General features: G+C 35.0%; 1 protein-coding gene and 1 long non-coding RNA gene across 11 annotated transcripts in view; one reads left to right on the top strand and one right to left on the bottom strand.

The window, feature by feature from the left end:
* LOC123507053 (tumor protein 63-like) overlaps positions 1–11801 on the bottom strand; it is a 36850-nt gene extending 25049 nt beyond the window's left edge. Inside the window, exons 1-4 of one of the 7 annotated variants that reach the window (XM_045259579.1) lie at positions 11299–11801; positions 8957–9168; positions 7392–7640; positions 2327–2410 (exon numbers count right to left, since the gene is read on the bottom strand). In XM_045259579.1, coding sequence (XP_045115514.1) covers positions 2327–2410; positions 7392–7640; positions 8957–9168; positions 11299–11368 — 615 coding nt within the window. In that variant the 5' untranslated portion in view covers positions 11369–11801. Of the gene's footprint in view, positions 1–2326; positions 2411–4058; positions 4112–4418; positions 5060–7391; positions 7641–8956; positions 9169–11298 lie in introns of those variants that run through there. The other 6 variants (XM_045259580.1, XM_045259582.1, XM_045259583.1 and 3 more) reach the window with 6 other exon arrangements.
* The window catches only part of LOC123507059, a 25589-nt gene continuing 17360 nt past the window's right edge, over positions 7526–15754 (top strand). For 2 of the 4 annotated variants that reach the window (XR_006675568.1, XR_006675567.1), the window contains exon 1: positions 9922–10836. This is a non-coding gene — a long non-coding RNA (uncharacterized LOC123507059). Of the gene's footprint in view, positions 7657–9921; positions 10837–15754 lie in introns of those variants that run through there. The other 2 variants (XR_006675566.1, XR_006675569.1) reach the window with 2 other exon arrangements.

Genomic DNA, 15754 nt, shown 5'->3' with positions numbered 1-15754 from the left:
ACTGTTTTATCCAACTTTTCCATACAACCATGAATATTGAAAGCACACACCACCTCTCCTTCTAGTCTGTTTCATGCTTCAATGCTTCTATGAAGGAAGCTAAACTTGCTTAGTTGTTTTCAGTTTTCTTCAATGTCTTCTTTGTTTCTCTTTCATTCAATACAAGTAGCTCTTCCTTCTCTACTTTTTACTCTAATCAGTAATCAGTAAAGTGCAATCATGCCCCATCTCAATCATCTCCTTTCCAAGGCTGGGTATTGCATCCTAGCTAGTCTTTCCTCGTATGGCAGATCTTGCAATTTTGATATCATCTTGGTTGCTATCTTTTTCCACTTCCCAGTGTTACATTTCATTTACCATTTGTTGCTCCATTCATAAACCTTGTCTAGATATCTATTCAATTTTCTTCACTCTTCTCATAAGTATTGCATCATTAGCAGAAAGACTCACATAGTTGGATACATCTTCTACCATGTAATTTATTTACACTGCAAATATTACTAGTGCTAACACTGATCCTTGAGGGAGCCCAATTATTACTGTGCTCCACAATTATGGCTGGTCCCTTATTACTGTTCACATCTCTGTTTAAAAGCAAAAAAAATCCTTCATTTGCTTTGACAGTTTTTCATTAACACCTACAATCTTCTCCAGTTTCTATAGAAATTGTTTATGTAGCACCTTATTGAAACCTTTTCTTGGTAAATACTGTACAGCCAACCCAATCTTTTCTCTTCTCTATCATATTATCACTCTTGAATAACAACACAAATTAATAATAACACAAATTAAATTGGTAATTTGGGAGAATTTCATTAACTTCCAAAAATTCATTATTCTTTTGCATATTTTTGCTAACATCTTCATCAGCAACACTGGTCTGTAATTTACTTGTTTTTGTCTCCTTTGACTGTGAGGTAAAATATTTTCCAATATTGTGGAACTATTCCTTCATTGATAGAGGTACATATGATGTTATGTAATTTATTTTTTAAGTTGGTTGCTGCAATCTTTTAGTATCTATCCTAATACTTTATGTAGTCCAGCAGCCTTTCTCACATTCAGTTTTGATAATTTAATTAATTTTCTGTATTTTTTAAATTCCTCCCTTTTCTCATGTTTCTGTATGTGCATTTTTCTTACAAACTCTTGCTTAAAAGGAATTTGTTACTCTTGGTAACTTTCACCACATTATGTGTTATTTTGTTCTTGTTTAAGTGTTGCTTAATTATTTTCTTCAAGCTTCTTTCAGGTCTTTTCTCACTCATTTGTTTTCTAACATTTTAACTTTCCTCTAAATCTGAATCTTTTCCCTTCTTGTACCTTTCTGTGTGCATCTTGTTTTTCACTTAGTCTTAAATGAACTACTGTCTTGGCAACTTTTTTATGCTTCTTGAATTTTATTTCCATTGCACTGCATTTACTGATTTTTTTTTTTACTTTTATTTATTTACTTTTCTTTTTTTATTTATTGTTCTTTATTTATTTACTTATTTATTTATTTTTTGTGCGTATGTGTGGTGTGGTGTGGTGTGTGTGTAGGTGTGTGTGTGTGCGGACAAAGTTATCTGTTCCAGTATAAACATTTCAGTCTGACAAAAGAGTAGTATTTGGTCCCTGGTCCCAGCATTATAATGAACAGTGAACAATGCCCAAAGTTAATCAATAGCAATAATAATAATAATAATAATAATAATAATAATAATAATAATAATAATAATAATAATTATCATCATTATTATTATTATTATCATAACACTTTAATATAATCTGTATTATAATTTTAAGTCTATGTTTGCTACTATTGTATCATTAAGAGAAAAAAAAATTCCTGATTAAGTCACAGTATTAGACTTCCAGGTCAGAGAGAGAGAGAGAGAGAGAGAGAGAGAGAGAGAGAGAGAGAGAGAGAGAGAGAGAGAGAGAGAGAGAGAGAGAGAGAGAGAGAGAGAGAGAGAGAGAGAAAGAAAGAGAGAGAGAGAGAGAGAGAGAGAGAGAGAGAGAGAGAGAGAGAGAGAGAGAGAGAGAGAGAGAGAGAGAGAGAGAGAGAGAGAGAGAGAGAGAGATTAAAGATAGTAAATGCATGATCTATGCTGGTGATATGAATAATCACAAACAATTACTTGCATAACAAATGATGAGTAAGTTTTAAAAATTACAATTCTGAATTGACCAAACTTTAAAGTTACATAGAATCCAGTCATGTTAGATTAACGGTACACTGTATATACAACAAAAATAAACAAGATCTATGTCAGTGGAACATATTTTGCCATTACTGTATTGATAAACATAGTGACAACTGTAAGGAAACACGAGTGCCCACCTCCTGTGACTGGGGGGCGGCAGAGAATGGAATGACCAAGGTGGCTGTATCATCAGGCTGACCATCCTCACAGTCATTGTTGATCTGCAATGCCATAGTTTTTTGTTTTTGTTTTTTCTGTAGGTAGCTGGACAACATATATTAAATATTCTGGTCATATCAGAATTATATACACAACAGAAAAGTAAACAATGCCAAGGATGCAACATGTACACATACATACAAAAAAGTGTCACTAGTTTTTAGTTTACAATAAATCTGATTAAGAAGATACACATGGCACATGCTAGGCTGCATTATAACTGGATGCACATTTATGTCGCTCTAGGTTTTCTATGTTATCAGTACAGTAGTATACAAGACCAAGTATGTGAAAAGCCACTCAATAATGTATCACTTCACGTGGAGCTGTATGTCATTAGGTACTGAGAGAGAGAGAGAGAGAGAGAGAGAGAGAGAGAGAGAGAGAGAAAAAAACATATCAAGTGACAGAAAGGATATAACAAGTGAATAAACGGCTTCATTGTGATTAATACCCAGAGAAAAGAAAATCAGTGGTGGATTAATGCAATAGGCTACCTTGTCGAGCTATTTGTACAGTCAACTAGGAGCCTAAAAAGAAAATTTGATAAATGGATAGGAATCATAGATAGGTGGAGATAAAATATTGTTTTTTTATTGAGGCTATTACTTTTAAAACACACTGCTTTCTTGTAATTTCTCCTCTAAGTTGCTATAATTGTTGTGGTGACCCCTGGCTTCTTTCAACTTTCAACAGTATGATAATACTGATGGAAATGACAAAAGAATGACAAAAGCGTTTTCATCTGAAGGGTTGTTAGGTCACGGTAGGCTTATATTAACTCGGTTCTTTAATTTCAATGAGTACATCACGATTTTGGAAACAAATTGAAAAAAAAAAATCATTTAATAAAAAAAATAAAATAAACAAATAAATAAATACGTAGGTAAATTATATATATATATATATATATATATATATATATATATATATATATATATTTATTTTATTTATTTATTTATTTATTTATTTTTTTTTTTGAGAAAGGTAACGAGGGCTGGGTACAATAAAGCTACAGCCTAAAAATAAGTCAGAAGAGATGATGGACATCAAGTTGTACGGCAGCAAGAGTGCATGACAAAATGCGTCTAATGATTCCCTGGTGTGGAATCATCGACTGCATGTGGTAATTATCGATCCATCACGTCCCTCTTCCTCGTCAGTTGGTAACTTTAGGAGCGAGTTTAGTCGTGAGATCCATAAAAATAAATATAGAATGAAAAAAAAAATAATCATCATAAAATTATTAATACAATAAATCAATACTGGAATTGCGAAAGTGCAATTTATGACGAAAACACTACATAAATCAGGATCAAACTAAACTTTTTGGTTGTGTTCGTCATCCTGGAAGGGTGGCGCGGGTCTTATTAATTTTGTAGTCCAACATTTGAATACGCGTCAGCACTGCACTACAAGAGTGTACCTACCAACAAACTAACAGGCGGGATGGAAATAGCACTATACTGTAATTACTTATCATGCCATCGCAATTCCTTTTCATGGGCAAATTCCTCTCTTGAATGTCAAAACTTGGGTCCATATGACAGGAAACAGTAAACATATCATTTGTGTACTTTAAAACATTGAAAGTTACGAATCTGCATCTTTATACAAACTGATGAACATATGAAATGTTGCCACTGTTACCATTCTAGCACCATGCTAGAGCGAGAAGTCCAACCAATGCAACACCGCTCTGCAGCATGTACAAACATGCTTCCGGTACGATAACATTTACACAACTCGGCAGCGAAAACTTTGTTAGTGCCATATTGCGCAAGTAATAAAAGGACAATATAAAATTATATAAAAGAATAAATTAGAATTGTTACTAAAGCCTTTACACTATATACATGAAACGATTACTAAGCATATGATAGTGTTTCGATAACATGAAGCGTGAAATTCCGTCTACCGCGATGTAGTGACAAGTTTAGATTTCAGATCAGTGGCTACAGGCTAGGAATGCAGTGCAAGCCGTGCCACTGCGGGTGACGCGCCGCTCACCTCATCCATTTCCACTTTGATATGACCCATCCTTTCATATTGTCGCAGCTTCTCCTTGGCGGCTTGCGTCTCCTCGTCCCGCTGAGCAGCCAGAACCTCCTTTCTCTCGCCGGCTGTCCGCCCTTGGTGTGTTTTGACTGAGCAATTTCGATAATCAGTGTTTTTTTCCGTCTTGATATTGGCGGTGACTGTGGTTACTACAGGCGCCTTGCCCATCGGGATGTAACTCGTAGTGCCCTCCATTCCCGATGCCCTTAAAGGAGCTTTTTTTATTCTCATTATATTGCAACTCAAGTTGCGTTGCTTACGTTGGCGTTCTTTGACATATTAAATACATATGGTGTCAGCTCCCACTTTCTTCTAGGACACTGAAGCACCTCTACTAAGAGGTATCACTTTAACGAGGTTGTTAGCCCAGCGTACCCAGGCTACGTGTCCGCCTCGGCTACTCAGCTTTGCCTCTGTCACATTCAGATTTGCTCCTTAGTCCTTGATAACTTAACACATTCCATGCAAGCAGATATATAAATCTGACGAGAAATAAAGCCATCCGCAAACATTTTCCATCAAGAAAGTTCTGAGCAACGGACTTCAACCACAGACAAGTATAAACTAGAGTGGACACGTTTTACTGTAACACCCTCGTGAATTCAAGTTCGATATTTTTTCACTTAAAGTAAAACGAAATATAACATCCAATTCTTGAGCATCACGAATGACAAGTGCAATAAATGCAAAGAGTAAAATCAAACATATGTAGGATAAATTAGTTTGAATATAGAAATGAAAGTACTAAGTATAAACGGTAACATGAAAGCCAGCTAGCCTCGCTCGGGGTCGCAGATATTCACGTTCCAATCCTTACTCTACGCCTCCTCCTAAGCGCAAGCGGTACTACCTACAGCAACCAACGTCAAAACGATAGCTGAAAATATGCCTAACCAGGTTAATCCTTAAAAAAAAGAAAAAGAAAAAGAAAAACATACAAAAACAAAAAGTAATTGTCCATTTTAAATACGGTAATATTTTTCATTATACCAATGGAAGATAGAAATGACTGCAGTATGTTATAGTTGAGATAGATGGAAAGAAATAATCATGTGGTACTAATCTATATGTGTAAGTGATAATTGAAATTACGATATTATCGTTAGCTGATGAGTAAAGCCACCTTCAAACGGTTGAAACGATGGAAAGGCATGCCATTCAGCGCGTTGCACCCAATTTCTTAAATCAAGCAAATACTACTGCAATACTATAGAACAGGCCATACCGTAATATAAGAATACAACTCTCTCTCTCTCTCTCTCTCTCTCTCTCTCTCTCCCTGTACGAACACTGAATGGGAAGTCGCGTTCGATTCCTCCGTCGCGAGAATGTAAATTTTGATTATGATTGGACAATCCTCCAGGGAATGACATCTGCACCCATGCAGTAGCGTTACAGGTCACACACAGCTTCTCTTATAATCATGAAAGAAATTAACGTCATTGACATTCTATAAGGAGATTTACAAGACTAATACTTCACACACACACACACACAAACACACACACTTAGAAGTTGAGAAGTTCAGTTGAGGGGACAGTACAGGCCCAACATAATTATCTTATAAATGTGTGAAGACAATAGTGATAACTACTTATGACAGGAGTCTTCCATGCAAAAAATCACAATTTCTTAAAAATTGTCATGAAAATTGCGACTGCATTTTAATGACAAACTTGGATTTTAAGTTAGAGAGCTATAAGAAGTTAGGAGCACCAAAAACTGACAGGAAAATGCTAAATCTACATTTCTTAACAAACTATCCCTCTACAAAACATGTTTATTGCAGGCACGCCTTTACATATATAGTGTTCTGAAGCAGCAACTTAAGCTACCATTTACGTTCACACGGCGAAACTCATACTACTCATTATCTGATGAATGATTTTTGAAGGACAAGTCACGGGGGTCAAGATACTATACCTATACTGGGCAAACTGAAGTCAAGAGTGCAGGTTATCGGACACAACAGAAGTCACACACACCGCCGTCATCACCATACTCGCCACCACGACTGAACGTGAGTCTGCTCACTCTGCTGTAGCCTGTAAACCCAGCCACTACCCCGAGTCCCCCGTTCTAGAAGACCGCGTGATTGAACCTGCTGCTGCACGTCTGCCTCAACAAAGCTCACCTGATCCTTGCTGCTCTGCCTCACCAATGTAACACTGTTGCACTTTTCATATGACTCCTGTGCGTAATAAATACAAAGAGTAATTTCTTTCTCTGCATAGTTGCCAACCAACACACACACACACACACACACACACCATTCGAGTTGTCACATATCTCTTACTTCTATAATGGGTAATATGGAAATAGATTAAATAATAATGCCACAAAAATAATTATTATTACATAATCGTTATGATATCACATACTACAGGTCTTTTATCCCAGTGATGCAATAGGAATATAACATTCGGACATAAAGTACTACAACAACAAGGCAACTGACTGAATGTTGATAACTTGATATCACGGCCACGCCAGTTTCTCTCTGAGACTTGCCGTGGTGTCTGTGATCTCCTGTTTAAATACAAATACAACAGTTTTCAAACGTTATACGCCAAAAAATTGCTAATTGTGACGATGCAGAACTACATCATTGAAAAAATAGTATTTATTCATGGGAAAATGAAATCTGTAAAAAAAAAAAAAATGCATATTCTAAGTAACAGTAAGAATCCCCATGCTATTGGCCTTGAAAAAAAAAAAAAAAAAAAAAGAGTGGGGGAAAGGAATAGCGTTTATTTTAACATGGCCTGAAAAATCACACCGGTGGAAAATTGTCAACATAATTTGATTTACGGGTGTATGTTTAATACATGTGATACTAAACAAGAGTTCCTGAAGTATGTATATTCTTTCCTAGCAAGTTACATATTAAAATAATAGTAATAATAATAAAAATGATAAACTTACTTGAGGCCTCAGCCGCTTCACGCTCTGTGAAGTTGCCACTTGGGGTGATGGAAATGGTAAAGAATCTTCCTCACACAAAACAAGTGGCACTATGCTGCTTGGACGAGGCGGGAAGGCTAATGTTGAGAGCAATACAGGATCTTGCTTACTCACGACTTCTACTGACCCACTTGGACGATGCGGGAGGTTGACTTCATTACAACTTGCTGGAATCGACTCGGGTGGCATGGTGTCTGTTTTATGATCATACTGCAAATAAGTGAAAGTCAGTAATAGATGTAGATGCAGGAGAATATATATATATATATATATATATATATATATATATATATATATATATATATATATATATATATATATATATATATATATATATATATATATATATATATATATAATTTTTTTTACTAACGACTATATATATATATATATATATATATATATATATATATATATAATTTTTTACTAACGACTAACGAGGCAGCAGCAGCAGAAGCAGCAATAGTAGTAGTAGTAGTAGTAGTAGTAGTAGTAGTAGTAGTAGTTGTTGTTGTTGTTGTTGTTGTTGTTGTTGTTGTTGTTGTTGTTGTTGTTGCAACAGCAGCAGCAGCAGCAGCAGCAGCAGTAGTAGTAGTAGTAGTAGTAGTAGTAGTAGTTAGACGTAATCACCATCAACAAAAAACTCCGGTAATCCCATATCCCCATTGATTATTGACAATGCTTAGACTTATATTGTGAAAAGTTCTGCTGTAGGATCTCATTAAAATTTAAAAAATCCAACACTGGAGCAGAATCATGGTTTAACTATTACAAAAATCATGAAAAAAAAAATTAAAACCTCAATACTTTCTACAGGTCTATCAAAAATAGTCGCCCTGCTAAGAAGCCGAAATATTTGACAATATGATGATCCTTCGTTTTGCGAACATAACTCCACTCACTTAAGCACGTTACGCTAACTTCTTTTAACAGATTCTCTCTCTCTCTCTCTCTCTCTCTCTCTCCTGGCGCGTTACTGTCTCCGTACGTTCAAGTGCACACACAAAACGTTTTGGTTGTAGTAATATGCACGATCCAGATATACAGTAATATGCTTATGTAAAATGTTCCTCTCCTCCCTTCTCTTCTCTTTATACCTTGTCGTCATGTTTAATCCTACGAAACTAAGTAAAATCAAGTGAACTATCTAATAACTAATAACAACTTTGAGATCACGGCAACTCATCCCATAATTTTCCTTCTTCAAGGATCAGCCGCCATGATGACGAACAGTAATTCTTCAGGCATTGGTCATGACAGAACTCTGTTTAGATAAACCTTGATTGTACTGCAATGGGAACAAACAAATATGATAATGATATATAGTTGGAATTCTAACAATGAAGGGTGACGGTCAAGGACGTGACCATGGCGTGGGGCTGTAAGTATGGAGCCGTGGGAGATTCGTCTTTCTCAGAGAGAGAGAGAGAGAGAGAGAGAGAAACTTCTATTCTTCAGAACAATTATATCTTACAAAGTGCTATGTACACATTGATCATCACAATAAATAAATGGTGTTTACCTACCACTTCTCTAATATACTCGCAGATATAGGCCCATGTCCTCCTTTGATCACATTCGCCGTCTTCAGCTTGCTTCTTTATTGCCTTCAGTGCATCATCCAGCGTGGGGATATTTTTCTTATTTTCCATCTCCACTTCTGAGAGGAGTTTCTTTAAGTCGGCAAGAGAGAATATTGAGAGGTTTTTCACCATAGTGGTTCCTAACACCAACGTGCCTTTAAAAGAAAACTTACGTATTAGTTGTCTTATTTAAACATATCCGAGCTTCTGCTGTGCTGCAAGAGCTGGATACCACACCCACGATCACCCAAGCACCGTTGTTGTAAATTAGCACGAAATGTATCACAACATGAGTGCGTTTATTAAATGATCGCGCTACTGCGGCGCCCGCAACACTGGTGTGCTACGAAACTACAATCCCCCAGCAAGCGAGCAATGTGGTGCAATATCCCATGTGATTGGCTGCGGACGAAGATATGGCGTGCTCCTACTACGTCATGAAAAGGTTTCCACATACCCTTTACTTATCACAACCTCCCATCCCTGTTAACTGCTAAACGTAAACATTATAAACAAAGGGGAAACAGACTTAAGTAGTGACTCGTCTCTTGGCATATCAATATATTCTTATTTCTGTCACACCCGTTCACAGCTCACATCCCTGAACTTTCAATTCCAAGTCCGGGATGGAGGAAGAATATATATATATATATATATATATATATATATATATATATATATATATATATATATATATATATATATATATATATATATATATATATATATATATATATATATATATATATATATATATATATATATATATATATATATATATATATATATATATATATATATATATATATATATATATATATATATATATATATATATATATATATATATATATATATATATATATATATATATATATATATATATATAATCACTAGAAAGACTGCTTCTTTAATTAACTTGGGGTTGTATAGCTTCTTGTGGTGGTGTCTGACACCTGCCGCTTCGGAGAGCAAAGTGATTCTCAAAGTATGGTAAAGTTGAGCACATTAGAGGTCACCGTTGCCTTTGGGATCACAGAACAGCTGATTACAGCAAGAAAGGCATGAAGAGGACAGCATATGATGCAGTCACGTGCAGTTTGAGGAAACATTCGTTTCCTCCTTAAACACATTTTAAGGTGTAAAAAAGCCGCGGCTTGCGGGGGTGAATGAGGAACCATGTTTGTTTACAATCGACAAACGCGGAAAAGGCGGAAGGAAGCTTGTGTGTGACGGCCACCGTCTGCAAAAGTTGACAGTCGTCAGAAAATTAACAAAAAAAGAAGACGGAAAAGTGCTAGTGTGACGCCGCCTTTTTTTTTAAAGAGGGATTCTGCTTAACACCTAGTGAAGCACTCAACAGTCAATGCTCACTGCTGGGTGGACTGGACTAGAGAGAGGGTGTGTGCATGGAGATCGCCCATCTTTCTCTGTTCTTCCAGCAGGAACTTACCAAACTTGGGATATCTAGACTGTCAACCGAGTGTTATAAACTTATAACCATTGCACTACGAGGGGTACTTGTGCTCCACGTATATTAATCCAACATTTGACACACACACACACACACACACACACACACTGCAGCATACAACACAGGTTATGAATAAAACCTTTTACCATACATATGGCAGCTGTATGGTAGTAAGAACACATTATGTGGTGTTACTGGTTGAGTGCATTCTTGGAGATAGCATCGAGTTCCGTGACATGCAAGACTATCTAGGACTAGGTGAACAAGAAGGTTAACATCAGCTATAATTCAAGTATTGAAGAGAACATTGGTTGAGGAAGCCAACTGAATGTTACTGGGAAGTGGCAGTTGTAAGCAAGCTCCCCACCCTTTGTGGCACGCAACATTACATTAGTATCCATACCTTAATCACTTCTAACACACCGCAAATAGAAAAAAAATGTAAACAAAAAAAAGATGCAGTTTCTAGGGTAATACTCTCTCTCTCTCTCTCTCTCTCTCTCTCTCTCTCTCTCTCTCTCTCTCTAAAGAAGATAACTCACTCCCTAATTACTTATTACAATAGCTTTCGTCTACCTTCCTGGTCTAGGATTCTTAATTAAAGATTTTCACACATTTTCTCACTTCATCGCCGAAGCATGAATCACAACGTTTTACTCAAAATCGTGACGACCTTATCAATCAATCATGGTCCTTTAAGAAGTATGACTAAACTTAAAAGAAATTTATAACTAAGTAATTATAAGTAAACAATGGATGTACACTATCTTCTGCAGCCTCCAGGCGTGTGAAAACCAGAGTTAAGTACTTACGTCTTGCTAGTACAACTTGTCTAAGTGGATGCCGGAAAAGAACTGACGCTCGGAGGGACAAACAGCTCATTTATACTACGTAGCGTAGAAGAGCAATCCCATCAGCCTCCTCTTCTCTCTCTCTCTCAGTTTAACTGTATAATAGTAGCTAGTGGTATTATAACATGATTAGTGATAACTTTTTGAATCAGTTAATTTAAAAAAAAAAAGTTATTTGCTAACTGTTATAATTGGAGAGAAGAAATGACTGGCCAGGAAGTGAATAGGGATTTTAATGTGTAAGTGGGTGATTTTAAAGATGTATGATAGTTTTCCTGAAGAGTACAAAACAGAAGCAGATAAATTATGAATAAACCATATATAACTTTAGCCATTAGCAATTTTATTCAAGAAAGAAACAGCTTACAGAAGTTATATACAAAACTGCCATTAACCTAGGTAAACCAGTTCTATGACTACAAATATGTTAACACAAAAGTGCAAAAAAACAATCATTATAAGATACATTGGTGAAAAGTGTTGGAAATTCCAAGAAAACTTGAAACTTACCACGTGACTTGATATATATGGAAGAAAAAAGTTAGATTTTTTTTTTTTTTTTTGTACACCAGGGTAAAAATCGTGTAAATATTTATGATGGGTAAAGCAGGATTTTTTTTTTATTATTTTGCAGTGTGGCACAAAAATCAGCAGAGTTATTAAGAACCTAGAATAACATTTGATAGATATTTACCTCAATCAACATCATGTTCTAAGATAAACAATAAAATAAACTAACAAAAAAAAAGTGGATCATATGACGATGTAGGTACTGGTAGGATTACCAAAAAGTTTATATATATATATATATATATATATATATATATATATATATATATATATATATATATATATATATATATATATATATATATATATATATGTGTGTGTGTGTGTGTGTGTGTGTGTGTGTGTGTGTGTGTGTGTGTGTGTGTATTGTTACTCCATCTTCGGAATATATTATAAAGAAAAACTTTGTTTCTTCTGTGTTTTCAAGCACATTGCACTAGTAGTCCCTATATTGAAAAAAAAAAAAGCCACTTGCTTTTCTTATGTCAAAGGCCAACTTGCCTATAATTTCTGTAATCTGTTTTTCTGTGATAGAATTTCTAATAGCTACAGTTATGTATGGTTTATTTATTTGTAATTTTCCATATTGTTATTATTGAAGTAGTATTATATAATTCTGATGATTAGATTTACGGTCTTTATTGTTAGTAATGATGGTGGTAAATTTACTGACGGCAGTAAAAGTAAGTAAGCGAAGGTGGGGTAAGATGTATCCATGGGGTGAGATGGAACCCCTTTCTTAACTCAAGCAGAAAAGATGAAGTATAAAATTAAACTCCTAGATGTCCTTTACTTCACTAAACAACGACGTCATTGCTGCCAGTAGGCATGCTCAGTTCCCTTTGTACTTCTGAGAGGAAGTTTGTCCTTTTATATGATGTTATATACACAAAATACGACATTGCATGTTTTGTATCAAAATAATTGTTATGAGAATTTGCCATGTATATAAGAGACGAGACGAGACGAGGTGCGAAATACTTTGAATAGAAAGAGAAAAAACCAACCCACTTAGATAAAACAATATACTAATGAAAAAAAATGTTAAGGCTTGTATTACCGCTACTGAAATGGAATGCTACTTGCAAAAGCTACAAGATTGTAAAGGTGATGCATTTCGTACAGGGAACCTTTGAAACAAATTGTTCCAAACTAAAAAAAAAAAAAAAAAAAAATCACAATTACCTACGTGATTCTGAAAACATGTCAGATAAAGCTTAGGAGTTTAGTATTTTCCTAAAGTGCTGACAGGAACACTCCCTACATATACCAGTGGTTCTCAACCTAGGTTCGCGAACCCCCAAGGGTTCGCAAGAAGATTCCTAGGGATACTTAGATTTTTTTATCTTTTTATTTTTTATTTGTTGTTATTTTTTTAATGTTATGGCCTATAGCGCCTGTAGGTATACTTGAAGAGTATGTATGGGATGAGCTGTTCAGCTTCCACCCATTAGTGGCGCAGGCACTTTTATTTATAATGGTACCCATCAGATGGCTGATCGAATGATATCTTTTGCAGTACTTACCATTGCATATAGAGTTAGTGTCAGTCACTAAATAAGCATTCTGTAAGATTTCCAGGGATATTAATAGAGGGTTCACCTAATAATATCCTTCGCAGTATCATTGCATAATGAGTTAGTGTCAGTCACTAAATTAACATTTTGTTCGATGTCAGGTTACTGGAGATTCGGGTAGATGGTCTTATGACTCAAGAGGGTTCTTAACGAGTAAAAGGTTAAGAACCCCTGCTCTATACAGTAGCCATAATTTCTCTACATACCTCTCAGCATCGGGCAGTAAAAATATCATTTGATGATTTACGCGTAATCAGGTGGACATTAACACGGTAATCTTACTAATCTCAGAGAAATACGCTCCGTGGGTTCTATCCTTTATATGTACTTTTCTTAAATATCATTAATACTTCACTTGTTACTGGTATATTTCCACAAGCATGGAAGTATACTCTTGTAATTTTTAAGTAATTAGCCACCATATTTCTCTTTTACCTAAAGTTTTTGAGATTTTAAAGAAATAGTTCCCAAGTAGCTTTTAACTTTTTATTAACTCTCGCTATGATTTAAGACCTAGATTGTCAAGACAGACTTGTCAAACTGTTATATGCAACACAATGTATACTAACATAGATGACTAGAAAATTAGTTTGCATGATTAATTTCTTGCTTTACTCTCTCCCAGTATGCTTTTATCCTTTTCTTTGCAGCCTCACTCCATGCTTCTGACTTTCTCTTACGTTTTTCCATTGTGTATTAGAGGAAAAGTACACGATAAGAAAAAAAAAACACAATACAGCATAGCAAGTCACAACAACCAGCCGATCAATAATAATATTCTCTCTCTCTCTCTCTCTCTCTCTCTCTCTCTCCGAAAAAAATTAACTCTTGGCGAAAATAAAATAAAAAGAAAAGAAAATAGGATAGTAATGAAATGTTAATGATAATAAGTTTGGTAGTAAGGAAGAAAACTACTGAAGAGATATATTGTCCTGAAGATCATAATAGGCTATTTGTAGATAGAAGCAGAAAAGACCCTAAAAAGTATCCCCTTTAGCCCATAAATACCTGTGAAAAGCCCACATGGTATAAAAAAAAAAAAAAGAGATTGGTATCAGCATACATGGTATGTTTAAACTTGCGAGCTTACATTGATAATGTCATTCATGTAAATGGTAAAAAGAATTGGTCCTAAAACTGAGCCCTGAGGTACTTCTTTGGTAATATTAAGAAACTTTGAAGAAGAATTGTTGCATTGCACATATATCAGTTGTGAAGGAAATTTCTGAAGAGTTGGAGAGATAAGCCCCTTAATGCCAACGTTTTGTAGTTTGTCTAACAAAATCTTGTGATTTAAAAAATCGAAAGCCTTGGACAGGTAGAAAAAAAACTCTAACCACAAGGAATTTTTTTCTAAGTATCTATAAACATTGTTAATAAAATAAAATACAACTCTTTCAGTGGAATGGTTTGCTCAAAATCCGTGCTGATTTTTAATGGGTAGATTATTTTCTCTAGATAATTAACTTGTTAGCAGTATTTTTTTTGTATGTTTTACTTAATGCAGAGAGAATAGAAATTGGTATGTAATTAATCATATTACATCTGTTACCAGCTTTATGTATTGGAATGATTTTGGCTTTATCTAAATGATCAGGAAAAATACCACGTTTTAGTGATAGATTAATTGTGTAAGTTAAAGGAATTGCCAGCAGTTCATTTACGTGTCTCAAAATTTTTGGTGAAATTTCATTAAATCCTGGAGTTTTGATTTTATGACCTTGAAACATTTTCGTACTTCGATAATGTTAGTAGGCAACATGCACATGGAACAGTTACGGGAAGTAGTTAAATATCTTTTGTAATCAGTGTTCAGGGACTTGTTTTTGCAAAATATTTAAATTCTTGAAATGTTCATTAAAGACATCTGATGTATTCGCAATTGGAGGGTCAAGTGATATAGATAGGATAATGGTTTTTAGATCTACTCAAGATTAAATTTATAGTATACCAGTGATCACGATTTGGGATTACCTCGATTATTCGTTAATTTAGTTTTGTAGTATTCATGTTTAATAATTTCAATAGTTTAGTTAAATTGTTCCCATATCTTCTGTACGTTTCTCTAAGTTAAAGTCCATTTTTTTTTTTTTTTCCAAGTCTTGCCAATCTGTATTATTCTTTAATGGATTTCTTAAGGGCTGGGGTGATGTACGCGCTTACTTTATTTTTTGTGTTTATAGTCTTCGTTTCTACTGGAAAGTCTTTGAAATAACAAATTAAATTGGTGGAAAAATAAATAAAAACACTTATTTGGACAGGTACACCAT

This window comes from Portunus trituberculatus, chromosome 21 (assembly GCF_017591435.1).
Source record: "Portunus trituberculatus isolate SZX2019 chromosome 21, ASM1759143v1, whole genome shotgun sequence".
Taxonomy (NCBI): domain Eukaryota; kingdom Metazoa; phylum Arthropoda; class Malacostraca; order Decapoda; family Portunidae; genus Portunus; species Portunus trituberculatus.
Note: the sequence above shows the minus strand (reverse complement) of the source record. Positions and strands in the feature narration are given on the sequence as shown.